General features: G+C 50.9%; 1 protein-coding gene across 1 annotated transcript; it reads right to left on the reverse strand.

The window, feature by feature from the left end:
* Window positions 1–18,160: 18,160 nt before the first annotated feature.
* On the reverse strand, window positions 18,161–23,590 carry RMI2 (RecQ mediated genome instability 2). The gene is made up of 2 exons (XM_070566750.1): window positions 23,270–23,590; window positions 18,161–19,237 (listed from the first exon to the last, which is right to left on the reverse strand). Exons 1-2 carry the CDS (start codon window positions 23,571–23,573, stop codon window positions 19,089–19,091), a joined length of 453 nt encoding a protein of 150 aa, XP_070422851.1. The 5' UTR covers window positions 23,574–23,590; the 3' UTR covers window positions 18,161–19,088.
* Window positions 23,591–27,996: the final 4,406 nt, after the last annotated feature.

Below are 27,996 nucleotides of genomic sequence, written 5' to 3' on the forward strand. Positions count from 1 at the left end.
GGTGATTATTTCTCTTTTAAAATTCCCTTTGTAATAGTTACGATGCTGTTCTTCCCAGAGATTTTTTAAATATGGAAGGAAAGCAGGAAGGGAGGGAGGGAAGAAGCTACCCAAGGGTCCACTGAGGGATGAATGAATAAAACCAAAATTAGGACATCCATCCATACAATAGAATACTATTCAGCCTCAAAAAGGAAGGAAATGCTGACACACACTCCAGCATGAATGAACCTTGAGGACATTATGCTCAGGGAAATAAGTCAGACACAACAGACAAATCCTGTAGGATTCCACTCATCCGAGGTCCCCAGACGTAGTCAAAACCATGAAGACAGAAAGTAGATGGTGGTTGGGGGGTCGGGGGGGGGGGCGGTGCTGGTGTTTAATGGGTACAGAGTGTCAGTTTGGGAAGATGAGAAAGTTCTGGAGGTGGATGGTGGTGATGTTTGCACAGCATTGTGAATATACTTCATGCCACTGAATTATACACTTAAAAAGGATTGAAATGGTAAATTTTATGTTATGTGTGTTTTACCACAATTTTAAAAATGAGAAAAAGAAAGGAAGGAAGGACAAAGAGGCTCAAAGGAATTTTTTTTCTGCAATGGCTGGGGGGGAGGGGGCAGCAGTGAGCAGCACATATTTAAAGGGGCAGAAGCCTGGAGGGCGAGCAAGGAGGTGGAGACAGCGGTGAGGGAGGAAGAGGAGAAGGAGGCAGGCACCCCTTCTTACTTGAAGCTGACGTTCTATCTTCAGGGAGAAAAGCGTGCAGGTCACTTTCTGGAAAAAGCCTCTGCATGGGAGGATGAAAACCTTTTTCCACTCCCCATCTTACTTCTCTGGCCAGGGCCCTGTAAATTAGGCAGACAAAAGACAGATTGAAAGAGAAAAACAGATGTTTATGAGCACGTGCATCCAGCGTGGACGTGGGAGCCCTCAGAGACGAGCAACTCAAAGGGGTGGTTAGACCAGGGGCTTACGTAGCATCTTAACAAAAGAACAACATGGTTTTAGAGAAGCGACAAGGCAAAGGAAAGGACTTTGAGGCTCCAGGGGCAGTAAACTGTGTGGGAAGGTAAATATGTGGGGAACGAGGTAGAGAAGGGTGGTTTTCAGCAGGGCTTGCTATGTAGATTCCTCTGGTGCCCATAAGGGTCTAGAATTGTCTCTAGTCATTAACTCTGTCCCTCCTGGTAGAAATGATGAGGATTTTAGGCTGGTTACTTTTAAGACTGCAGATGAGAAGCAGGCTCCGAGGAGTGGAGTTTGCTTGCCCTTTGTTGGGAGACATTTACATTTCTAAGGGAAACCTCCATCTGTAAAGTTGCCTCCCTCTCTGTGCCAGGAAGAAGGGAGATGACCTTATCTCTACAAACTTTTAATCAATGCCAAAGGCAAGAACTTAAGTTGGTTACTGTCTGGTAACCTCATGTAACTGATTTAGGGCGGTGGCTTCTGGCCATTTACTCAATCCGATTTGATTCTTATCTAAAAGTTGTGGGACCGCCCAATGGCCGGACCCTACCGGCACCAATACCATTTTAACTTTTTTACATATTCTTTCCTTTGTCTTGTAAAGAGATAACTCGCATACCTATGCCTTAAATTTAGCCTTACTCTCCACCCAACTTTGCAGCAGAAGCGGCAGCAACAGCTCTGACTGCCCGTGGGTCCTGTCCCCATGCTATTCCACACTATTCTCTAAATAAAAGAGCACTACTGCCAGATCTTAAGAGTCCAAGAAATCTTTCTTTCGACTCCTCGGCTCACCGAGCCCGCATCAGAAAGAGGAGGGGGAGGGGCCGGCCCAGTGGCGCAGTTAGGTGCGTACATTTGGCTTCAGTGGCCTGGGCCTCCCCGGTTTGGATCCTGGGTGTGGACATGGCACCGCTTGGCAATCCATGCTGTGGCAGGCGTCCCACACATAAAGTAGAGGAAGATGGGCATGGATGTTAGCTCAGGGCCAGGCTTCCTCAGCAAAAAGAAGAGGAGTGGCAGCAGATGTTAGCTCAGGGCTAATCTTCCTCAAAAAAAAAGAAAAAAAGAGGAGGGGTGCCTCAACAAATTTAGGTCCTGCTTTTAGGCAAATAGGGGGAGTGTGGAGAGCTTTTCCTGTATCTGCGGCTGCTCAAATGCCTTCAGCTCAAAATAATGCTCATGCCCAAGTGGCATATTTCCAGGTGGCTCTTCTGTTCCGCTTCACCCCCATCAGGCCCATTCTCGCCGTCCGGTGGGTTGTGACCAAATTAAATGTGGCCACTGAGTGTAACCTGAACAGAGAGGGGGGAGGAGAAACTGCTCACGTTTGACGGTTGTTGAAGCGAGGAGGAGATGGACCCGGTCAACACTCATCTTAGGAAAAACTGAGCCAGCTGCATTACCCAACCCCACCTCTCAATTATTTTTAAAGACGGAAGGAGTGGGTGGAAATGAGGTCACCCTGAAGCCCTCCGGCCAGCAAGCTCAGAGTCAGAGCTGGGACAGGAGCAAGATCTTTGGTCACTGAATGTGAAGGACGCTTTCCAGTGACTTCCACTGCCTCAGGGCCTCTGGGAGGGATGTGTGTCTTAGCCTCTTTCTCTAAGACCAACTTGGAGGCGTGTCTGGGGCGGCTGACCTCATCAAGACAAGGAGGGGACCTCAAAGGCTGTCTAGGCAAGGAAACTTGAAAACCTAGAGGAAATGGATATTTTCCGGGTGGGAAAAAAAAATCCAACAAATACCAAAAGAGGAAATCTCTAACTATACCAGAAGAAACTGAGAAAGTTGTTAGAAAGAAACCACCATCCCGCAAGTCTCATGGTGGGAGGGGGAGGGGAGGGAGCCCAACCTCACAGAGGATGGTTTCCCGGAAGTCAGCCACATCCCCAAACCCCACCTCCCTATGTACAAACAACAAGCCGTCAGAAAAGTTAACAGAAAAAGGAGAAAACATCCCACTTATAACAGCACCTCCTAAAAATAAACTCCCAGAAATAAACGCACCACCATGTATACGATCTATACGAGAAAATCTTTTAAAAGCTGCTGGAGGCTTCAAAACACATCCAATGTGAAAAAAGGCACACTGCATATGTCCTTATCCAGAAGGTTCCCACGCTAAGATGTAACCATCATCAGCGGGCGCTGGGGGTATGTGGGACCACAGCCCTCACACGTGCTGGTGGGGACGTGAGATGGCATGGCCACTCTGGAAAACAAGTTGGCAATTTCTTAAGAAGTTGAAGATGAATTTCCCCAATGGGTCAGCAGTTTGACTCCCAGGTGTGCACCCAAGAGAAGTGAAAACAGACGCTCACGCTAACACTTGAACACAAACGCCCGTCAACTGCTAAATGGTGAACAAATCGTGGTAGGTCCATGCAAATGCCCATCGACTGGTGAATGGACAGACAAACTGCGGTGTGTCCATACTGTGGAATGCTGCTCAGCAATAAAAAGCAAGTGAGTCCTGAAACCTGCGACGACCGAGGTGAATCCCAAAAACATTATGTGAAGTGAAAGAAGCTGGATGCAAAAGGCCACATATCATATGATTCCATTGGTATGAAATGTCCAGAGAAGGAAAATCGATGAAGACAGAAAGCAGGTTAGTGGCTGCCTGGGGCTGTGGGCAGGAACAGGGAGTGAGTGCTAATGGGCACAGGGACTCTCGTGGGGGTGATGGAAACGTTCTAAAACGGGAAGGTACTGATGGCAGCACAACGTCATAAATTCACTAAACGTCGTCGAATTGTACGTGTAAAATGGGTGATCTTTATGGTATAAAGATAAAGCCATTAATAAAGGAACTTCTTAAATTTAACATGTAAATAACATGAAATGGAAACTATAAAAGAACCAAATAGAAGTTTTAGAATTGAAACATACACATATCTGAAATAAAGATCCATCGGATGGATTTAAGAGCAGACTGGGCACAGCTCAAGAAAGCATCAGTGCATTTGAAGACGGGTCAGTCGTAATTATCCAAACTGAAGCACAGAAAGAAACGAGAACTAAAAATGGAGAGAGAAAGAAAGGAAGAAAGAAACAAAGAACGAATGTCTGAGATGTGCAGGACAGTGTCCATTTGTCTACTGCACGTGTAAGTGGCATCCCAGAGGGAGGAGAAAGGGAGAAGAGGGCAGAAGAAGATCTGGAGAGATAACAGCCTGTGATTTATCAAAACTGATGAAAGAGACCAACCCACAGATCTGAGAAGCTCAGCAAATCCCAACAGGATTCATACAAAGAACACGACACCTGGGCACGTCACAGTCAAACCGGTGGAAACTCACGAGGAAGAGAAAAGCTTAAAAGCAGCCAGAGGACAAAAGAGACATTACGTTCATGGGAACAAGAAGAATGATGCAGCTGAATCCGTTAGAAACAGTGGAAGCCAGAAGAAATTGGAACGACTGGTGGAGAACACAGTCAACCTACTATTTTATATCCAACAAAAGCATCAGTCAAAAATGAGGCAAGGGGCCGGCCTGGTGGCGCAGCAGTTAAGTGCGCACGTTCCACTTCAGTGGCCTAGGGTTCACCAGTTTGGGTCCCGGGTGCAGACGTGGCACCACTTGGCCAAAGCCATGCTGTGGTAGGCGTCCCACATATAAAGTAGAGGAAGATGGGCACGGATGTTAGCTCAGGGCCAGTCTTCCTAAGCAAAAGTGAGGAGGATTGGCAGCAGATGTTAGCTCAGGGCTAATTTTCCTCAAAAAAAAAAAAAAATGAGGCAAAATAAAGAAATTTCAGGCAAAGATGAGAGAATTTGTCACCACCAGGCCCTCCGTGCAAGAGACATTAAAAGAAGTTGTTCCCACCTGAGAGAAATGATCCTGTGCGCAAGCCCAGATCCGAAGAAAGGGATGAGAAACAATCAAAAAACTAATTTTTACAAATGCATTTCTCTTGCTGATCTGAATTTGGAAAGGAAAGGACAAGAAATGCTTACCTTCCTCTCTCAACCGGGCACTGCAGGCAGAGATCCGGGAAAGCTGACTTTGGTAAGAATTTTTACCCTCCTCTGGCTTCGGCCCGTTTTTCCAGGATGCTGTCTGCAGGCTCCAGAGCAAGTGGGGTGTACCAGGAACTGTAGGGGAGGAAAAACAATTTTCCCTCTGCTCTTCTGAGCTTTTGGCTGAGACCTCTGTAATAAAAGGTTAACAAGAGAAAAATGGACAGAAGTTTGTCAACATGTTTACGTCCTGTACACATGGGAGACACTAGGGAAAATGAGTTGAGTCCCAAGGTGGCCTAAGCCACCAGCTTACATACCATCTGCAGCTAAAGACAAAAGAAAGGTGTGGGGCAGCGCTTATGTTTACAGGTTAAGCTTTGTTACGCAGAATCCAGTGCCTTCTCCATCGATGAGAGTTTCTAGAGGCACAGCCATCTTCCTCCTGCAGGTTCAGAGGGAGACACCCTTACAAATGGAGATTTCCCTTATAAATGTAAGTGTCTCTTACAAAAAGGTAACTCTGCTCTGATTTCAGAGCTTCGCCTGTGTCTGCTGATTCTCAGAATAATCAGCTTGCGGTACAGTCACGTGTTGCCTGACGACGGGGATGCATTCTCAGAAATGCGCCATTAGGCAATTTCACTGTCGTGCGAAGATCACAGAGCACACTTACACGAACCTAGATGGCACAGCCTACTGCTGATCGAGGCTCTATGGTACCCATCTCATGGGACCACTGTTGTGTACGCAGTCTGTCATTGACCAAAACGTCGTTATTCAGCACATGACTGTAATCCTTATACCAAAGAAACATATTTTGGGGCGGCATATTCTGGGACCCCTCAGAACTTTTGAATGGAACGATTAAAAACTGAGAAAAAGGCTTTTTTCATAAGGAATACCACATACCGTGTTATCTTTTTCCTAACTTCCAGTTGAGTGTTTCCCAGGACCCAGGCCCAGCCCTGGGACTCCTGCAGTTTCATTAGGTGTCAGGAAGTCCCTGTCGACGAAAATAATCCATAACCAATCTATAAATGAAAATTTGGGTGAGTTTATTCTGAGCTTAAATCTGAGGATTATAACCCGGGAGAGTCTTTCCACAAAGGAACAGAGCACTCCAAAGAAGTGGGGGTTATATACCCTCAAAGTGTATGTTTCACATATGATTGAAATGTCCCTTTTACAATAGTCACGAGGCTGCTCTGTCAGCACAGCGATTGATGGAAACGGCAGACAGGTCTGCTGTCTCACTGAACGCCGAGGGGTGGCAGGTGTGTTGCCTCGGGCTGGGGGGTCACAGATGAGAGCTGTAATTGGTTCCCAGCCTAAAGAAAGATACTTAATCCTTAAGGAGACGCCAACGTTGGGAGGGGAAGGGAAGTTGCACCTTTATCTCAAGGTCCTTTGCTCTTGCCATACGGAATCCCTAAAGCAGACATACAATGCATGCTCAACGGCCTCGGTCAGGCCCTTTTGGAAAGACAAGGTCAGGCCGAATTAGGTGTATACCAAATGGCTTCCTCATATATTCCAATATATCCTATTACTTGCCATTTTTATTTGTCATCCCTTTTGCCAAAAAGTGGAAACAAGCAAATGCCCATCGGCTGATGAATGGATAAACAAAATGTGGTCTATCCGTACAATGGAATACTATTCAGCCTTAAAAAAGGATGAAGTGCTAACACACACTGCAACGTGGATGGCCCATGAAAGCACAATGCTCAGTGAAAGAAGCTACATGTTGTGTAATTCCACATATATGAAATGTCCAGAATGGACAAATCCACAGGGAGACAAAGCAGATTAGTGGTTGCGAGGGCATGAGGTGGGTGGGAGGATTGAGGGGATGATGGCAAATGGGTATGAAGTTTCTTCTGGGGGTGATGACAATGTTCCAGAATTAGATAGCAGTGATGGTTGCAAACCTTGTTTATACACTAAAACCCACTGAATTATATCCTTTGAAGGGGTGAATTTTATGGTATGTGAACTATATCTCAATTCTTTAAAAAAGCCTGGTAGGAAAAGGAAAGCATTGCAAGCGATGTCTTGGTTTCATAATAAAATGAGATTCTTTTCCCCCAAAAAAAGAAAAGAAAAGAAAAACCTCTTTCAGTTTCTGCAGACTTCTTTAGTCCCCATCCACCCACCCAGAGAATCTTTTGTCTGCTCCTGCCCAACCGATAAAAGGCCTTTGTTTGCCTTTTAATTTGGAGGCTGGCAGGTAAATTAGAAAGAGGCTCCAAGTAAAGGGAGAGCGTCCCATAGCCCGCCCGGGGCCTGAGCCGCCCCCGCTCCGTGACTCACTTCACCCAGAAACGGGCTTTCCTTCCAGTTTACCATCTGGGAGAAGGAATAAAATGGCACTTGTTTTCCTTATTTGCCAATAATTTACAGAAGCCAAACTTCACAAACAACGTTTTCCCTGGCAACCCCAGCCCAGTCACTTCCAATACAACTCGCTCTCCAGTGACAGGACTGTCCTGTTCCAGCTGACATCAGTTCATGTTGAAACCTCACTTAAACCAGCAAAGTGGAGGTTTTCCCCCAGGCTGGCCATGGGCAGAGCATTTGCAGGAAGGCCCGGGGCTGGAGGCCAAAGGCAAAGAGAACGGGAGCCAAGGCTTGTGCTGTATTTGGGTCGATCCCTCCGTGCCCACGTTTACTAAGGTCTCCTGGCCGTGACGGGTTTGCTTTTGAAGTTCATCAATTTGGTCAGTTTCCTCTAAAAACAGTAACAAATGATGCCTAACCCCAAATCACAGATATGACAAATTAGGAAAAAAATGGTTTTGGAAAAGCTTGACTTGGGGAGTGACAATTTTAAGGCACCGTTGTCTGGTCTTTCTGGATAGACTGTGAACCCTGTGAGGGATGGCCAAGTAGGTGTCCACACTCAGGGACCTCCTGGTCTGGAGAAAAGATGCCTCCTGGGGGCCCTGCCCCCACTTTGTCACTGCACGTCCCACTCAGGCCGCCTCTCAGCCCAGACTAGAGCAAGCCCAGCGGTCTAGAAAACGTGAGTCAACCCACCAAAGCATAGGGTGAGCAAATTCAGCCACCTGCGGCCGACCAGCTGCCCGCCTCGCACTCTCTCTCCAGACCAGGGCCGGCTTCACGCAAACTCTGCAGTCAGGGCTCAGGAAATTATGCAAATTATGTAGTGGTCCTGCTTCAGAGCCATTTCAGGCAGGGTCTCAGGTGACTGGAACGGGTCAGAGTTTCCATAAAGCAAGGGGCTGGCCGGCCACGGAGCCCTTGCCAACAGGTTATCCTAGTCTCTAGGTCTGGAATCACCATCCCAGGACTACTTCCTCAGGGAGCCTTAAACAGCTTGGTAACCCGCCACATGACTAGTTAATGACCCGCAGCCCACCTCTGCAAGAGCAGGTCCATTTCACACAACCGTGCTGCTCACAGTAACCAGAGGGCCAGCGCCGAAGGGCAGCCACCTGTTTTCCGAATCCCGTGCTAAAAATTCCCAAGAGGTCCAGGACCCGTCTGTCCTTATCGTGTCACTATCAATGGCCTGTCCTGAGCAGGACGAGACCCGACAACCCTTTTCATCATCTGGGATCCAGGAGCATCTCCTGGGGATGAACGAAGGTGGTATCTGCAGGAGGCTCTGGTGGATCGAGCCCACAACCCAGCCCAGCTTCCCTGGGCCCCAGCCAGCCAGCCTAACTGGGGACAGCCATTCCCAGCTGCGCTCCGGGATCTGAAAGGCCGTCGTTTCCCTCGAAGCCTCTTTTGGGGTTTCAGGAAGGAAGTGGAGAAAGAGCGGAAACCGCAAGCGCTTATAACTCTAATAGCAGCAGCGTCCCCTCCTGGTGGCGCCCCCTCCCGGGGAGACGCCGTGTGGGGGGAGGGTGCTCCCCGTGCCGCATCGCGTCCCGAAGCCACCCCTGGGGAGGGGAGCGTGTCGTTCTCCCATCTTACAAACGACGCCACAGCAGCTCTGAGAGACGCGGCCTGGGGACTGAGACGGGCCAGCAAAGCCGGGACAGGACACCCCGGGGGCTCAGGTCTGTGGCTGTTTCTGCAGTGCCAGGACCAGAGGAGCTGGTGTCAGCCAGCGCTGGGTCTCGCTCTGCTGACAGAGGTTTCCCTCTTAAGGACATCGGTGGGGCCAGGGCACAGCCCTGGGAACATTCTCTTACTGAGAAACCCAGCGAGGAGGAGAAAGCAGGACCGACAACTTCTGCATCTCTGAAAACGACTTTCTGAAAAAGTGGAACAGCTCAAGCTCTGCACTTATAATCAAAAGCGTAGAGATTCCTCTGCTCAGAGAGAACTTAAATGTTGGCTATCTCCTTTTCCTGTCTGGGTCCCAGCCTCTGCCTCCAGAACCTTTCGTTCCAAAGTCTAAATTCAAAGCCAGAATGAGTCCCCACTTCGCTGTGCATGACACCCATCCCTTTGCCCCAGCCGGGAAGGCTGGCGATGGACGAGTCTCTGCTCCCCGAGACCGAGCTGGCAACACCTGCGGGACCCCAGACACAGACATGGGTTCTTTGTGCCCTTTGGTCACTGTGGTGACCACCCTGGGAGTGGATTACGCCCCCTCAAGCCTTCTGGGAACACTCAAGGGCCAGGCACTGCAAAAAGGATTAAGGCAGCCGAGATGACACATGTTTTTCCAATTAGTTATAAGCCACCCATGTTGGAACTTTTGCAAAACTGGCTGCTTGCTTTCACATTACCCAAGACTCCTCTTTCTTTCTCCGTCAGTAAGTTTCATAAGGTTTTCAAGCAAATTTGGTACTAAAGGCCCATAACCATGAAATAAACAGGATGCTCATGGCAAAATTTCTGCAGCTGAATGCTAGAGCCAACGGCCTCGTCTTCTACAAGCCGTGCAATGAGGGAGCAGATGGAAATCAACTTCTACCCACCAAACACTCCCCACCTTGGGCTCAATAACACACACCAACGTGGCCAATTATGCTTATTTTGGAATTGGATATACATTTTACTACATGCGTGCATTTCTTTCAAAGATTTTTCCCACCAACCTTTCTTTCCCATGCCAAGTCTGCTCCAGCCTGCCAAAGTAGGGAGACCAAAATCCGGAACCAGTGAGCTCATGCTCCTTAAAGAGCTTTGTCACGAGCCAGAAAGGCCGAGAATGTGGGGAAAGCAGGGGGAACGGCGTTCTCACGCCTGCGAAGATGAAGTAGGTGGCCCAGTGGGCAGGGCCCACAGGCGGTAGGCAAGTGAGAGGAGCAGGAACGCACATCGTCACAGCCAGAGCGCCAAGCTGTCGGGTACAGTCCAGAGGGCGAGTTTAACAAGGCCGTTCTTATTCCCAATTTGCAGATGAGGAAACAGAGGGTCAAAGAGGCTGTGTGCCCCAGGCCGGACACACCTCAAGTGGTGGTGGAGCCGGGACTTAAGATCGCGTTGTCTGTCCCCGGAACCTGCTTTACCTTTTCCGCTGTTCCGCCTGGCAGGTCCTCGTGGTGGGCAGAATTCTGAGATGCTCCCTCCCAAGGTTCTCCCCCTGGTGTGCACACACCTTCTCCCACTTACTCAATCCGGCGCTAATCTAGGTGTTGCGCGAAGGGAATTTGGAGCTGAAATTAAAATCCTAAATCAGCTGACCTTGACTTGGATGGGCCCGACTTGGTCACACGAGCCTTTAAATTGGGGCCTGAGGACAGATGGAGAAATCAGAGATTGGAAGCTGCAGAAGAGTTCGACGTTGTTCCTGGCTTGAAGATGGAGGGGATACACGGCGAGGAGTGAGGGTGGCCTCTGGGAGCCGAGAGTCCCCGACTTACAGCCACCCATGGAATGGGGACCTCAGTCCTGCAGGCGCAAGGAACTGAGTTCTGCCAGCGGCCTGGATGAGCTTGAAAGCTGGTTCTCCCCAGCGCCTCCTGAAAAGAGCTCGGGCCGCCAACACCCGGATTTCCGCCTCGTGAAAGGAGCGGGTTTCGTCCCTTAAGCGGGACAAGCTGTGTGTGGCAGTTTGTTACACAGCACTCCAGCGCGCGACCCATGGTCTCAAGTCCCCACTGTCACACCTACCAGAGACTCTGCGTCCTCAATGCCTCTCAGGCCTCCAGAAATTTTTCAGTATAACTAAATCGCAAATACTGCATGGAATATACTTGTACTAAAAAAATACTAGTTTATCTGAAATTCCAATTTAACTGGGCGGCCTGTATTTTTTTTTTTTATCAAATTCGTTTTTCAGAACAGTTTTAGATCTATAGGAAAATTGTGACAATAGTACAGAGTTCCCATATACCTCACACCCAGACCCCCCCATTATTAACAGCTTACATTAGTATGACACATTTGTTACAATCAATGGGCCAATGTTAATATGCTATTATTTTAAAAGTGTGTACTCTGTTCAGATTTCCTTCGTTTTTTCCCTGGTGTCCCTTTTCTGTTCCAGGATCCCACGGTACATCGAGTCATCGTATCTCCTCAGGTTCCAGCTGATTTATTTGTTGATTTTTTCTTTTTTGAGGAAGATTAGCCCTGAGCTAACATCTGTTGCCAATCCTCCTTTTTGTTTTTTTGCTGAGGAAGACTGGCCCTGAGCTAACATCCATGCCCATCTTCCTCTACTTTATGTGTGGGACGCCTGCCACAGCATGGATTGCCAAGTGGTGCCATGTCTGCACCCGGGATCCGACCCGGTGAACCCTGGGCCGCTGAAGCAGAACATGCACACTTAACCGCTGCACCACCAGGCCGGCCCCTCCAGCTAATTTCAATAGCCACGTGTGACCGGTGGCTGTGGTATTGGGCAGCGCAGGTCTGGGGCAATCCAGCTTGCCGTGGCCGTGACAATTTCTCAAACTTTGTTATTGATGGCCTTGAGGAATACCAGTCAGGTATTTTGTAGAATGGTGCTCCACTGGGATTTATTGGATGTTTTTCTCATCCCTCATCGGTAGATGGGGGTTCTGGGTTTGGGGAGGAAGGCCGCAGAGGAAAAAGGCCATTGTCTTTCCTACCAAGGGCACGTGCTCTCAACATGACTTATCACCGTGGACGTTGACCCTGGCCACCTGGCTCAGGTGTGTTTGTCGTTGTCTCCACTGGAAAACGTAAAATGACTCTTTTGATCTCCTTTCCACACTGTCCTCTGGAAGGAGTCACCGTGCACCGCCCACACTTAAGGAGGGGGAGGCAGCCTGTATTTTTATTCACTGAACCTGGTGACCCTATCGGTGGCACTCGTCACATGTCAAGTCCTCAATAGCCACCCGAGGCTAGTGGCTATCGCGTTGGACAGGGCGGCCCTATTCTGGAACATCAAGTTAAAGCCCATGGCCTACCCCACATAGGTCGTTCACGTACCACTCGTACTGTTCACTTAACGTTTTCCCGTACACGGACTCACTTTTTAAAGAGGAAACCAGAACTGCCTTGTGACCCCCTTGGCAGCCGCCAGCACCGAGGAGGGTCCAGGAAGGACGTCCCAGAGCAGCTGGCAGGCGGTCTAGCCCGTCTCCTCTGAATGGGCTTTTCCATCTTTTGTCTCCTCCTCAGGGAAGCTGGGGGATGAGTGTCATCCTTGGTCCCGGTCCTAAGGGCTCCGGAGTTCGTCTCGTCCTTCCTCTGGCCAAGGCTTGATTTTTCTGGACGCAAGGGTCTGCATCGGAGGCGACAAGGGCTCACCAGTCACTCAGTGCCGGGACGGCTGACTCCGTCCGGGGCCTCCCGGCCAGGAAGCTGTCGATCTGTGGCTGCCACACCTGGTTGGTTGTAAGAAGCCCCCGGCTGAGCTTTCTAAACACTTAGATGGTGCTGAGCCGCACCCACACGGATTCTAATTAAAGATGAGGGTAGAGATGAGGGGAAAAGCAGCCCACGTGCGGCTGATAACCAGCCACACTAGACAATCCTGAGGCCTTTGTGCGGGGTGCCCCAGGATGGGCGCTACTCTGGGAAAGTCTCTGCACCTGAGGCAGCTCGGGCGTGGCCCCGAACACCCCAGGGCAGGGCCTGAGTCTGATGCACTTTCTAGAACAAGCCCTACCTATGTGATGAAAACTTCTGCGCCTGCTGTTTCCGCATCTCAGTGGCCACAGGTGCTACGAGACGCTCTGAGAACCAGCTTATCTTTTCCTGTTTGCCCAGGAGGAGGGGAAGCTGAGGGCTTTGGAATTTTCCAGGTGCTCCAGTTGCACTGTTTCTTCATCTTTCCTGCCCATATCTCATCTCTGGTCCCTTGGATCAGGGACGGGACTAGGCTGCATCCCTTTGGGGGAATCCCGTTGTATTTGGCGAGCAGGTTCCCTTATGTCTTGAGTTCCACAGGTGCACAGGGTGGATCATACTCAGAACCTTCTCCCCCGGACCAGAGAGAGATGATTTAGACGAGAGGTGGAACGTGGAGCTGATGCTGTAAACGGGATGAGAACTTCGGGGACCTTGGGCCCAGGCGAATGCCTTTGCATCCGGGAGGGACCTGCATCTTTGGGGCTGGGAGGGCGGCCCAGGCGGGTACAAGCCTCCCTCAAAGACGTCCACATCCTAAACCCCGAAACCTGGGATATGGTACCTTACGTGGCAAAAGGGACTTTGCTGATGACAGGGAGGGTTATCCTGGTGAGCCCACCCTAATCAGGTGAGTCCTTAAACCAGAGGATGCTCTTGGGCTGTAAGCAGGAGAGATGAGGCAGAGTCGGGGTCAGAGAGATGTGAAGTGTGAGCAGACACCATGCTGCTGCACAAGTAGCGACCACATGTCTCCTGTTCACCGTGTGTGTCCCAGAGCCTGGAACCCAGTAGGTGCCCAATAAGTGCTTGGCCACAGAAAGACCGACGAGGCGAACATTTTTGAGCACCTGCTACAACTGCCTGGATTCCAGTTAACAGCCATGTGGACAAGCTACTTTGCCTCTCTGACCCCAAATCATCCCTTTTCTAGAGGACAGAAAGAAGGCTCAGAGAGGTCAAGCAACTTGCCCGAGGTCACCCAGTGCGTAAACAGTGGGGCTGGCGTTAAAAGCAGGACCACAGGAATCCACCTGGTGGCCAGATCCTATCCCCTCCCCTCCCCCGCCCCCAAGATGCTTCGGCCATAATGGGCAAAACTCCCGGGCTGGACAGCTGCGAACCTTCTCAAGGCCGTTATTTTTCCTTTGCTTCCTTCCGTGGCTTTTCGTTCTGGCCGTCATCCCAGTTCCGAAGGAGAGGGCAGCGCTGCCTGGGGCCGGCCAGCAGGGGGTGCTGGCGCCCAAGTGTGCAGACTGGGAGCTCCCAGACCTGGTCTGAGAATTAAGGCCCTGGCTACCCGCCCCCTACAGCGTGGGGCACCAAGCTGCCGCTGCCACAGCCTGCTGGTCAGACGCCCTTGGGCGGCCCTCAGGCCCCGGCTGCCCTTTACACAGCCATAAGCCGGAGTGGGGAGGATGCACGTCCCAGAGGCGCTGACACAGGGAGACGAAGTGACGGGAACGCTGCCGGCAGTCCCTGGCATGCCACTCCTGGTGGAATTGGCGTTCTTCATCAAGCAATGCTTAATGGTTCTCATAGGACTATAACTTTAGATTCTGTCCAAACCACATAAATTTTTTTTTCGACTCGGCTGTCTCTCTCCTTCTCCAGCCTTTTTTGTATTTACCAAGTCTTCTCGAACTGAACTTCAGAAGATCTCAAACACTCGGGCAAGTGTCCTCAGGCTGGTGATGGGCTCCCGGGGCGCTCGATTCAAAAGGTGCTCTTAGGCACGTAAGGGGGCTCCTTTCATTTGCAAACTGTTGTATGGTGAACGTAAATCCCAGAAACGCAGTGCCTTTGCTTGTGTATTTCCTCTGCCTTCCCACCCAAAACCAGCCCTTCAGCCAGCATTCATGGGCTGCGGGTGTGTGTTATGCAAGGCTCCTTGCTGGGCGGACACAGAGAGATAAGGAAGACACAATCACATCACTGGGGGCCCTCTGACGGGGACAGATACGAACAGATGACTTCAGAGCAATTTACGTGCCTATCTACAGAGATCGGCACTGCGAAGGGGCATCAAATCCGGTTCCCATGAAGCTGCCAGCCCATCCTGTGAGAGGACGATCCCCACCGCGCTCACAGACCTGCAAGCCCAAGGTCAGCGAGGAAAGGGCAGGACCAGGACCGGAGCCCAGGTGTGGCAGAGCCCTCTCGCTCATCCTCGGCAGGCAGGGGCCCCTCACAGCTGTCCCTCCGCACAGGCTCCAGGATGCCTGTTAAATGTAGGTCACTATGGCCGAAAAGGCATTTTTCCCCCATCCTTGCAAACAGGCAGCTGTTCAGCAAGTTTGGACCCTGGCCTGAGGCTTAGCAACACCAGCCCTTGTCCATTTGGTGGCCCCACAGATATCAGGGCCACACAGTCGCAGCCGAGACCCTTGGCATGTGAAGAGGACTCGACCCACAGCGTCTCTCCTGGTTCGTCTTCTCCTCAACCACTAGATCGTACACAAACAGCCCGGGAGACAAAACACGGCACCGTCTCACGGGGTCCTTCCTTCCCCTTCCTGCTTCACCTGATGCATAAGAATTTTGCGGTAAAACTTTGGCTTTACAAGAATACGCAACAGAAAGAATTAGGGAACTGAGCGATCCAAAACCAGCTAAATGAGGGTTTTCGCTTTTTTTTTTTTCTCTTCTAATGTAAAGTAGTTCCAAGAAAAGTGAAGTCACGGCCTAGGGTGCTTATTTTCGGTTCTTAGAAAAGAGCCAATTGCAGAAGGGAAGCTGAGCTGCCGGGGTACACAGCCTGCCCTTGTCTGGCGAGGGTGCTTGCTGATAAACCAACTGTGATTTGACACCAGGAAACTAAAACCCCCGCCCCGAGATGCCTTTTCATTTGGTGTCAAGGAGGAAACGCTAGCTGAGACAGTGAGAGTTATTAATATTCGGGGAAACCACCACGGCTCGCGGAACATCCTGGGGTGGCACACTTCCAGTGCCGAGCCACCGGGAGCCAGTGGCCGTCCAGGGGGACCGTTGGAAAAGCACGGGGCGCCCCTCATCTCACACCCGCACGCTCCCGGGATCGTTCACTGCCCGGGCGGCCGTATCAGCCCTGGCGGTGTTTTTCAATCGGGCATTGTTTACCAGAAGTCAGGCGAGGACGGACGGGCAGGATATGGTTTCCAGCAGCCCGGGTCAGTTTTCTGGCAGAAAAGCAGGTTTCCGACAAGAAGCAGCTCACTAGGGCAGACTTCGGGTTAAAGTCTTAAGGAGTCTCCCACACGCCCAGCTCAAGGGCTCCTGTTGGGGGACCCCGCATTAATTATTAACTTTTACGGGAATCCCGTAATAATTCTGGAATGAAGTTTTAACCTAAGACTCCTGTAACAGATGCCATGGGAAACATCAAATTTAAACGTCAATGTCATCAAAAGCAAATGGTCAGTTGCCCCAGCCAGGAGGAGCCTGGACATGACGACTCAAGGTCATGGGGTGTCCTCCATCGGGTCCTGGAACAGAAAAAGGACATCAGGCAAAAACTAAGGACATCTGAATAAAGTACAGACTTTGGTTAATAACATCTCGGTACTTGTCAATTGCAACAAGTGGGCCACCCTAACGTAAGATGTTAATAATAAGGGAAACTGGGTGCAAGTGTACAGCAATCTTTGTGCTGTCTTTGCAATTTTTCCATAGATCTAAAACTATTCTAAAAAAAATATTTTTTAAAGGCAACTGATGGATGTTTTAAAGGCAACTAGCAATAATCATTTTGTGCCTACTACGTGCCAGGCACATGTAAAAGCAATTCCCAGGCGTCTTCATTCATTCCTCACCTCAGTGCTATGAGCCGGGTGTAATCTGCGTTTTATAGGTGAGGAAACTGAAGCACAGAGAGGTTAGGTAACTTGCTCACAGTCACACAGCAAGTTTAAGGACAGACAAGGGCTCATATTCAGGTCTACGGGGCTGCAAACTCCCAGTAACGCTCAGCAACATTGCCTGAAAATCCTCAAACTTTGAACATAAACTGGCTCAAAACAAACTTCAAGTGGTCAACAAACCCGGATCAGTAATAAAAACAATGCATACTTTCCAAGTTGCCCCACCTTTAAAAGGAAATGCTATAGTTTCAAAACAGCAAATCCAAAACACTGATGACACCAAATGCTGGTGAGGATGTGAACAGGAACTCGCATCCACCACTGATGGGAAAGCAAAAGGGCGCTGCCACTTTGGAAGACGGTGCCATAGACTGACCATGTGTCCCCTCCAAATCCATGTGCTAAAACCTCAGCCCCAAAGGGATGGCAGTGGGAGGTGGGGCCTTTGGGAGGTGATGAGGTCACGAGGGTGGAGCCCTCATGAGTGGGATTAGTGTTCTTATTAGAACCTAATAAGAACCTGAGAGCTCCCTCGCCCCTTCTACCAGGTGAGGACACAGTGAGAGGACAGCCGTCTGTGAGCCAGGAAGCAGCACCCTGCATCTGCCAGCACCTCGATCTTGGAGTTCCCAGCCTCCAGAACTGTGAAAAATAAATTTCTGTGGTGTTTAAGTCCCCAGGTGTATGGCGTTTTGTTACAGCAGCCCACATGGTCTGAGACAGTCTGGCAGCTTCTGACCAGGCTAAACAGAGACTTGAGTTAAAAACTTACGCCCCTCCAGAATCTGCACACACATGTTTGTAGCAGCCCTACTAACACTCGGCCAAAGTTGGAATCCAACAGGTGAGTGAAGAAACAGACTGTGGAACATCCATAGGACAGAGTATCATTCAGCAGTAAAAAGGAATGAGCTATCAGGTTACAGAAATGCATAGAGAAAGCTTACATGCATATTGCTAAGTGAGGGACGACAGTCTAAAAGTACTATACACTGTATGATTCCAGCTATACGACATTCTGGAAAAGGCAAACTAGGGAGACGGGAGAAAGATCAGTGGTGCCCAGGGGCTAAGGGAGACGGAGAGACGAACGGGTGGAGCACAGAGGGTTTTTAGGGCATATTCCGTATGATGCTGTAACGGTGGACACATGATATTATCATGTCTTTGTAAAACTCATAGGACTGTATGTCACAAAGAGGGAACCCTAACGTAAACTATGAGCTTTAGTTAACAATAAGGTGTCAATGTTGGCTCATCGGTTGTAACACATGTACCACACCAAGATGTCAATAATACGAGACACTGAGGGAGGCGCTGTACGGGAACTCTCTGTACTTTTCGCTCATTTTGTCTGTAAATGGAAAGCTGCTCTAAAAAAGAAAGTCTATTAAAAAAGAAACCATTCAGCATATAAAACAATTTATTAGCGGGAGAAGATCAATAACCCGGCAAAACTCTCCAGCAATGCGGGAACATAACCTGACTCCCTGGATATTTACAACCTAAGGAGAAAGGAGGGCTGGCTGAGACGCAGAGAGCAGAAAGCCACACCCAACACAATCACGACAAAAAGTCATTGTCCCCAAAACGTAAGACCTCTGAACCAGGAGGTTGCTCCCTTGAAATGTCTCAAAAGTTACGAGGCAGAAGTTTAGTTAATGCCTGAAAGGCGTTCTCAATCTTGATTTCAGTTTCAGCAAGAGATCTGGAAAGTGATTCAAATCTCCAAGAGAAGGACGAGTGGCGGGCATCATCGTCGCATCTACCGGAAACCGGCCTTAAGCGGCTGAGCGGTGTCTGAAGCAGAAACCGCCGGTGTCTTGAGAACCTGCGCAGTCTGACTTCCAAGCTGGATGTGGAAGTTCTTGACTTGGAGAAGATGGGGAGCCATCGTTCCTTTTTCACAGTCTGCCTTCCTGCCCGTAACCACACTTTCATCACGGCGGGCAATGGCTGAGGTTTACATTTTGCATTGTTTAAAATGGGGTCGCAGCGGGAATGGAAAATGTAAAACTTGGAAAACGCAGCGCGGGATTTCTGTGTGCTTTAGAGAGAATTAACACGCATAAACCAAAAAGAGAGAGAGAGAGCGAGAACACAACATCTGCTTCTCATCAGCAGTCGTCAGAGCGAGGGGCAGCAGGGGCTGAGTTCACTGGAACGTCCCAGCATTTTGAGACCCTCCATCCGGTCTTCTCGATCAGCCAAGGAAAGCGCTCCGAGAAACTCTGGAGAAAGAGACAATGGGGGATGTCCGTGAAATCCACGTGGTTTAAGACCCTAAGTCGTTGCAGAATTCCGGGTGTTTTTGTGAAGGTCCCAAACGTCATCTAAGGAATATTCCTGTGTAAATCTTCCACTTCCAGTTCCCACATCTTCTCATGGATGGGATTATCGGAAAGGTCTGTCATCTTCACGGCCTGAAGGCACGGCTCGGGGCGGCAGGCCAGGACCAATCCCATCACCATCGTGTACTTTCCTAGAAGAAGAAGAGCCGAGGTGGTGTTCAAGTGGATCAGAAAAAAGGAAAACAAAATGGAGACCTCGTCCTTCAGAGGGCTTCACTTCGTCAGAGGCAAACTGGAGCAAAAGAATGCAGACAGGAGATATCAAAATGCCAAGGCAGGGATCAAAATACGTTTTTTTTTTTTTTTTGAGGAAGATTAGCCCTGAGCTAACGTCTGCTGCCAAGCCTCCTCTTTTTTTTTTTTTTTTTTTTTTTTGCTGAGGAAGACTGGCCCTGACCTAACATCCATGTCCATCGCCCTCTACTTTATATGTGGGACGCCTGCCACAGCATGGCTTGCCAAGCAGTGCCATGTCCACACCTGGGATCCAAACCAGTGACCCCCGGGCCGCCGAAGTGGAACGTGCGCACTTAACCGCTGCACCACAGGGCCGACCCCCAAAATACATATATTGACAATAAGTTCAACACTGAACCTGGAGGATGACATCTGTATCTTCTTTGGTTTCTGGTTTTAAAAGGTTAAAATGAGGGGCCGGCCCCACGGCCCAGTGGTTAAGTTCGCGCGCTCCACTTCGGTGGCCCGGGGATCCTGGGCATGGACCTAGCACCGCTCATCAGGCCACACTTAGGCAGCGCCCCACACAGCACAACCAGGAGGACCTGCAACTGAATATATGACTATATACCAGGGGGCTTTGGGGAGAATAAAAAAAAGATTGGCAACAGATGTTAGCTTGGGGTCAATCTTTATTTTAAAAAAAGCCTTTTACTTTAAAAACGAAAAAATGTTACAGTGAAATCGCAGCACCCATCGTGCACAAAACAGTCAAGCCCAAGGAATGGAAGGACTCTCACATTTGAGCACGAGTTATCATGAGACACAGTGCTCTGAGGCAGGGGAGAAATCTCAAGCTTTTCTCTTAACCCGTGTTCCCCGCTCGGTGCCCGAGTGTGTAACCGGTCTCTGTGCACAGGACCCGTCCTCTTTCTGCAAAGACACCCCCTGACAGCACCAAAGCAAATCCCAAACTTTCCCTTGATGCTGCCAAAAAGCCGGGCAGGCAGCAACCCCCCCATGCCGCCCACTCGTTCCAACTGCCCAGGACCAATCCCTGCCACCTCCCGCTTTATCCTGGCCACCGGCTGGGCGCACGCAAGCAGATCTCCAGGAGCGCAGGCTGCCACGGTGATGACCTAATGACATATAACCGAGCTGCTCTTCTTAGTCCTTAGGGAAGTGGCTCTCCTTGAAAGCAACACTTGGCCAGTCTTAACCACACAAAACTCAATTGTGTAAAAAACCCCAAACACAGCAGGAAGAGCAGGCAGGCTGCCAGCCCCACTGCCCGCCCCGGAGAGGCCGAGGCCGCTTGAATCAAGCGGCTTCCAGCCTCAGGGCTGAGCTTGCGTGGGGGCCCCAGAGCTCAGACTGAAGGGAAGCCAGGCAAGCTGACTGCCGACCCCCTTGTTGTCAAGCCCTGGCCCCGGGTCCTCAGGTTTCTCTGAACCCATCTCCAGAGTCTACTTGAGCAGGTTACGTGGGGTTTCTTGGCGACAGGGACTAGTGCTAAAAATACACTTGCCATACCCTCTGAATGGTCCCAAGGTGCTGGTAGATGGAACCCTTAGAAAAAGAAGGACGGAAGACCCAGGAAAGGAAGATCAAGCCCAAGGAGATCCCAACCGGGGGGAACAGGACATCTCCGCACAGGCGCACACGGCTAGAAGGACGAGCTCAAACACATTTCGCTCAAAGACCTGGGTGCTAGTCTGTTCATTCTCCCCACACCCTCCCCTGTCGCCCTCTCCTCGCCGCTGTCCCCCCTTCCCTCCCTCGGGCACGCCTTCGCCCTCTGGCCTCGACCACTTCAGTGGCTTCTCGTCGGTCTACTTCCTCGTCACAACCATCCCCACCCAGCTGCTGCCGCCATCTTTCTCGAATGCAGCCCCCGCGTCCAGGCTCCCCAGATCACAGGGCAGTCTAGATAGTCGTCCGTTTTTCCCCTCTCATCCTGCAGACTGGGAGCAACCTGAGGGCAGGGAGAGTTCAGACTCAACTCTGCCTGTGCAGCCCCTGGCATTTGGGGAGACAAAAGCTGGGTGTTTCCAGAGAAGCAGCAGGGTACAGTCCTGATGTGATGAAGATGGCTAAGGGCCACCTTGAAGCAGGCGGCAGGATGGGAGCCCTCCCACCTTTCGCTCCTGCCCCCCATTCTGCCCCAGGCTCCCTAAAGGCGCTGCGCTCTCTCTCTCACCCCTGAGCCTTTGCATATGCTGTTCCATGGACCTGCACAACCTCCTGCCACTGCACACAGAGGGCGACAACCATCCCCATTTTAAAACTGAAAGTCCAGCATCCCAGGACCCCCCTCAGTCTCAGGCAAGCTGGGCGAGGGGGTCCCTACAGATAACTCCAATGCATCCTTCCCTGGGCTCCCAGGCCTGCATCAGTTGTCCCCTTCTGCGCCCACAGCACCCTGCACTCAGGCCTACGATGCTGTAACTTTGGGTTTTAGTGGCCTGCTTACTATCCCGGCTCCCTGCCAGAAAAACAGAAGGCAGTGACCGGCCTTGTCAATGAAGACTGGGTATTAATGAGCACGAGGAGTTGGTGCAGCCCCTGCCTGCAGGCACACAGGCCAGTGGAAGTCAGACAGGTTCACCGGTGCTGGATGTTTAACCGCTAAGGTTTGTACCACTGCCAACCTTAAGCCAGGGCTGGGACCACACACGGGGGACGCCCCCAGCCTGCCTTCAAGGAGCATTGCCTGGAGGCCAAGACACCAAACAGCACGGGTCACAAGCTAGGCCAAGGGCCGGCAAACTTTTTCTGCAAAAGGCCAGATACTAAATATTTCAGGCTTTACAGGCCCTAGGTCTCTTGGCAACTACTCAAATCTGTAACTGTAACATGAGAACAGCCCCAGACATGACCTCAATGAATGCGTTCCAATAAAACTTTACTTATGGACACTGATATCTGAATTTCACATACTTTTCACATGTTAGGAAATCTTCTTCTTCTTCTGGTTTTTCTCAACCACTTGAAAATGTAAAAAACGTTTTTAGTTCGCGGGCCATGTGAAAGGAGGTGGCAGCCTGTGGTTTGCTGACCCCGTTCTGGAACATCACTGCAGCAGAGGGCAGAGGGAGAGGGGAGCCTGAAAGACGGGGCAGGAGGGGGCGCGAGAAGGGAGGAGGAGCGTTCTATAAGAAGTAACAATGGGCACAATTTTTCGAACCCTCACTAGCAGCCAGGAGCTGTGTTAAGGCCATTTTTTATACATTGAATCCAAACAAAAGGCAGGAATTATTGGCCGTTTTCAAAAAGGCAGAACAGGTCCAGAAAAGTTAAGAAAAGTGCTCCAGGGAGCTCAGCTGGAAAGAGGCAGGGCCAGACTTCAACCTATAGGGTTGAGGATAGTGGTCAGAGACGCGCAGTCTGGCCCTCCCGCAGCCAGGCCCAGCGGTTCTCAAGGTGTGGCCCCCAGGCCAGCAACATCAGCATCACCTGGGAGCTGGTGAGAAATGCAAATTCTCAGCCCCACCCAAACCTGCGGAAATCAGACTCGGAGAGCAGGAGGGTGGAGCCCAGGCCTGGGAGTTTTAACAAGCCCTTGGGGTGAGTCTGATGCATGCTGGTTTGAGCCCCACTAGTTTAAAAAAAGAGGCAAGCATTAGCGAGCTACAGCCTGAGACCCCGCCATGAAGGGGAGGTCGAGGAGGGGCTCCCCATTCCTAGGGGTCGGGGAGAGCTTCCCAGAGGAAGATACCAGGAACAGAAGCTTCCTCCTCCAGTATTTTCCAAAACTTGATGGAAGGGGGAAAAAGTCACCTGTGGGGAGGGGGCTTGTTGCAAATACAGATGCTGGGGGTCCCTCCCCCGGAGATTCCCCCCAGGGGGCAGGGGGCGTCCTAGGAACCTGTGTTTCTGAACCGGCTGCAGGTGATGCTGATCCGATCCGCAAGGGTGGCGCTGGCTGGGGGAGGGGCAGGACGGCCCCCGGGCGCAGGCCCGGCCCCGGGTCCGATCGGCGTTACCTGGGGCGAGGCAGGGCCTCCCGCGCGGCACCCGCTCCAGGCCGCGCACCGAGAAGGCCCCGCTCGGGTCCCGCAGCCGCGCCTCGCCGCCGCCCGCCGCCACCACCGCGCCCTGCATCCACACGGCCGCCAGCTCCAGCGGCCCGCGGCCCGCCGCCGCCCGCGACAGCCGCCACGCGCCCGGGCCGCCCTCCGCATCGCGCCGCAGCTGCTCCGCCAGCACCTTGAGCGGCGGCGACGGCGGCAGCTTCACGGCCGCCGGGCCGCCGCCGCCGGGAAAGGAGTCCGCGGCGGCCGCCGCCATGCTGCCTCGCCGTCGCCTTCCCGCCAACTTTGATAGGCGGTGGGGCTCGGCCGCGGCCGCCAATCAGCGGCGGCGCTGGCGGAGCCGGCCAATGGGCGGCGTCGGGGGCGGGGCCGCTGGGCCCCAGCCAGCCGCCAGGAGTGCGCATGCGTACGTCAAGTAAATAAACGCCCCCAAGCTGGGAATGAATGGGCGAAATGAATGGAGAGAGAATAAATAAATAAACGGAGGGAGGTAAAGAACTCCGTTTCCACGCACCTCAAAATCTGGACCGCGTGCAAATCACCTGGAGACTGTGAGGTCTCATCTTTAAACCTCCTTGCATAGGGCGGCACTCTGAGGTTAATAAATCCTGGCAAATACTGAAATGAATAGCAGCGTCGTGAACCCATGTTTATTGGGAGCGATCAAGAATCGAATCAAGAGAGAAGGTTGGGATGAGGGACAGGGACAGCTAGTAAAATTGCCCTTTCTTTTATTACGATTTTTATTTATTATATTTTAATAACAAAAGTTAACAAAATGTATTACTATATTTTTTCACAAAAGAAACGCATATTCATTGCTGAAAATTTAGAAAAGGAAATCTGGGGATCACAAAAGAACTTTAAAAATCACTCAGAGATAGCCACTGTTAAGTTTTGGGTGTGTTAGTGTCCATGTTTTAAAATATGTATACACATATATATTTTTGATATATAAATATTGTTTTGTATATTGTTTTCACTTAATAATAAACATCTTTCCATATCATCAAATATCCCTCTGCTTCCTCTTGAATGGCTCCATAACATTCTATTTGTCTCATCACCTATTTAACCAGTAGCCTATAGTTGGACATTAAGGCTATTTCCAACTCTTCACTTTATAAAATCACTACAGTAAACGTACTTAGAGCTAAATCTTTGTGCACGTGTTTCAGATAAATTCCTAGAAATGGAATTGCTCCAAAAAATGGGGTGTCCCCAGTCAGCAAAATCCACAATGCTAAATCAGGCAATCCTTCAAGTCAAGACCAGTCCTTAGGCGACGTTGTCCCCCCAGGGCCTCCTGCAGTGCAGAGGACACTGCAGACAGATGGCACGCGGAGGGTATTCAGCAAGCGCTTGATTTTTATAAAGCAGCTAAGACGTACTGAGCCAGGCCCTATCCTAAGAGCTTTGAAGGCAGCATCCCACGGACTCCCACACCCTATAAAGCCTGTTCTACACAGATAAGGAAACCGAGACTCACGGGAGCTAGGCGGCTTGCCTACGGCCTCTCTGGAAGTAGCCTCCATGGGGGCCTGCCCTCTACACCTCGCCCTGAGCTGTAGATAACCAGGCTCCTGGGCTGAGAAGGGAGCAGGCAGATTAACGAAGAGAAAAATCCAACCCCTTCTTGCCTGGTGGGTCTCCACTGGCCTTCCCCCAGGCCCCTGAAGGCCAGAGGAGTGATGGGAGAGCTGGGGTAAAGGCTGAGGCTCCCATTTCTCTTGTCTGAGCCTGGGAATTTCCCACCATTTTCTTGACCTTCAAATTTACACAGACACACACACACACACCCCTCAAGCCCCATACTGTGTTGCTGGCAGAGTGATCTTTCCAAAACACAAGTCTGGGCATAGCAGTGCCCGGTCTATGACCTCCTAGTGGTATAATCCATACAGCTAGAATGTGGTTATTCCAGGAGACGGACCTGCGCACGGAGGGCCCAGAGAGGAGAGAGAGAGCAGGAAGCACCCAGCATACTGCCAGTATTTCAGAATGGCTGAGATGCAGAGTGCAATGGAGGAGTTGGGTAGACGAGGCTGGACCTCCCCAACCTCATTTCTTATCCCCATTTGACAGATGATGAAACTGAGGTTCAGATCAAGACAAGCCTGAGGCAGAATGGTTAGGCAGAGGCACAGCCGGGACTCAAAGTCAAGTCCATCTTCCCCAAACCTCAACCTCGTTGAACCACGAATGCCATCTCACCATCCACGCTGTGGTCTGCCTCCCCCCACCAAAGATGCCTCGTACCTTTGCTCATGCTGTCCTCTGCCTGACATGCCTTCCCCCAGGCTCTCTGGGTGGAAATCTGGCTCAGTCACCAGTGCCTGCTGCCACCAAGAACGCTTCTTTCCGGGAGCCATTCTTGAGCCTTGCAACTCAAGTTTATCCCTCCCTTCCAGACCAGCTGGCTGACACCCCCAACCCAGGGTCTCTTACCTTCTTCTTTTTTTTAAATTTTATTGAGATTATGATGGTTTACACCCTTGTGAAATTTCAGTTGTACATTATTGTTTGTCAGTCATGTTGTAGGTGCACCCCTTCACCCTTTGTGCCCACCCCTACCCCGGCTTTCCCCTGGTAGCCACTAATCTGTTCTCTTTGTCACATGTTTAACTTCCACATACGAGTGGAGTCATACAGAGATTGTCTTTCTCTATCTGGCTTATTTCACTTTACATAATACCCTCAAGGTCCATCCATGTTGTTGTGAATGGGATGATTTTATTCTTTTTTATGGCTGAGTAGTATTCCATTGTGTGTATATATATATATACCACATCTTCTTTATCCAATCATCAGTTGATGGGCACTTAGGTTGCTTCCACGTCTTGACTATTGTAAATAGTGCTGCAATGAACATAGCGGGTGCATGGGACTTTTGGAATTGCTGATTTCAAGTTCTTTGGGTAGATACCCAGTAGTGGCATGGCTGGATCATATGGTATTTCTATTTTTAATTTTTTGAGAAATCCCCATACTATTTTCCATAGCAGCTGCACCAGTTTGCATTCCCATCAGCAGTGTATGAGGGTTCCTTTTTCTCCACGACCTCTCCAACATTTGTTACTATTTGTTTTGGTTATTTTTTACCATTCTAATGGGTGTAAGGTGATATCTTGGTGTAGTTTTGATTTGCATTTCCCTGATGATCAGTGATGATGAGCATCTTTTCATGTGCCTGTTGGCCATCCGTATACCTTCTTTGGAGAAATGTCTGTTCATGTCCCTGGCCCACTTTTTGGTCATAACCCAGGGTCTCTTAACCTCAGCCCCGTTGACATCTGAGGCTGGGTCACCGTGTGGTAGGAGCTGTACTCCGTGCCCTGTAGCAAGTTGACCAGCATCCCTGGCCTCCACCCACCAGGCGCCAGTAGCACCTTCTTCAACCCGTGGTGACCCAAAATGGCTTCAGACGTTGCGCATGTCCCCTGGAGGCCTAAATCATCCACTCTGGGTAGCTGCTGCCCTGCCCTTGGACACTTGCTGCATTTTCTTGAGCCATAAATCCTTGAGTCTGGGTCCATCTCACTGGCTGGACCAGGAATCCAAACTCAGATGCCAACAGCAGCCAGGCAGGTAACCCCAGTGTGGCAGTGACAAGCTGGCCTTCATGTGTCCCAATAAAGCGGCCAGTCCCCGTCAGCCGATGGTTGCCACCCGGGAATGTGGGCCCAGGGTTGCCAGATTTGATTTTTCAATACATTTGAATGTATAAGCTCCATGTTTTAAGAAATGCTGGCAATGCATTCAATTCTAAAACAAACAATTGAGGGCCGGGTGGCCCTGGAAGCCGTCCGTGGGGGGTTTGGCCCGTGGGCAGCCACTCTGCACTCCAGGCCCTAGAATGCAGGCTCTTCCCCTGGCCCCCGGGCGGCTTGCGTGTTAACTAACACGCAGGTCCTTGGAACCTCCTGCAAAATGTCCCGGGGGGCTGCGGCGTTTCACCAGCTCCCCGAGTTGCAAAGCTGGCGTCTTAAATTGCTGTCCTGAGCAGACAACTGGCACTGTGGACACATGCTGACATGCTGGGTGAGCCCTGGCTGCCTGGAGGATTAGTCCCTCTCCCCTCGCCCCCTTGCCTGGGCCTGGAGCAACCCCTGTGCAGGCCCTCCTGGGTGCCAGCTGCCAAGCGAGATCAAAGCCCCTTGAAGGGGATTTCCTGCCCCCCGAGGACACAGGTGAGGCAGGGAGTTCTGGGCTTGGCCTCACACTCCACCTGCTCCTTAACCGGGGGTCGGGCAGATCAGGACACAGAGGCTTCTGGTCACGCGAACAAAGATGGAACCCTGTGGCTCTAGGAAAAGCGGGTTGTTCTCGAAGGCTATCCATGCAGTGACATCTTCAAAATAGCCACAGCTCTCAGTCGCTGAGCGCTTGCTATGTGCTAAGCACCATGCCAGCGGCTTCCTGTGCAGAGTCTCAGTCACTCCTCACGACAGCCCTGAGAAGGGGGTGCTTCTCTTAAGCCCATTTTACAGATGAGGACACTGAGGGCTGGGGAGGCCTTGTGACCTGCCCAAGACCCCACAGCTGGTAAGAGGTAGAGCCAGGGATCCCCATCCCCACCTAGAACCAAGGGCCTTCTCAGGAGTCTTTCAATAATCAAGCCACCCCACCATGGGGCTGGCCCGGTGACACAGCAGTTAAGCACGCACATTCCACTTCGG

Source organism: Equus przewalskii, chromosome 12 (assembly GCF_037783145.1).
Source record: "Equus przewalskii isolate Varuska chromosome 12, EquPr2, whole genome shotgun sequence".
Lineage (NCBI taxonomy): Eukaryota > Metazoa > Chordata > Mammalia > Perissodactyla > Equidae > Equus > Equus przewalskii.

Bases quoted from the DNA above. Each gene is read 5' to 3' on its own strand.
- RMI2 (XM_070566750.1), bottom strand. From the start codon at position 23,573: ATGGCGGCGGCCGCCGCGGACTCCTTTCCCGGCGGCGGCGGCCCGGCG. The intron at 19,238-23,269 runs GTAACGCCGATC...TTCTTCTTCTAG, and splicing joins GAGGCCCTGCCTCGCCCCAG to GAAAGTACACGATGGTGATG.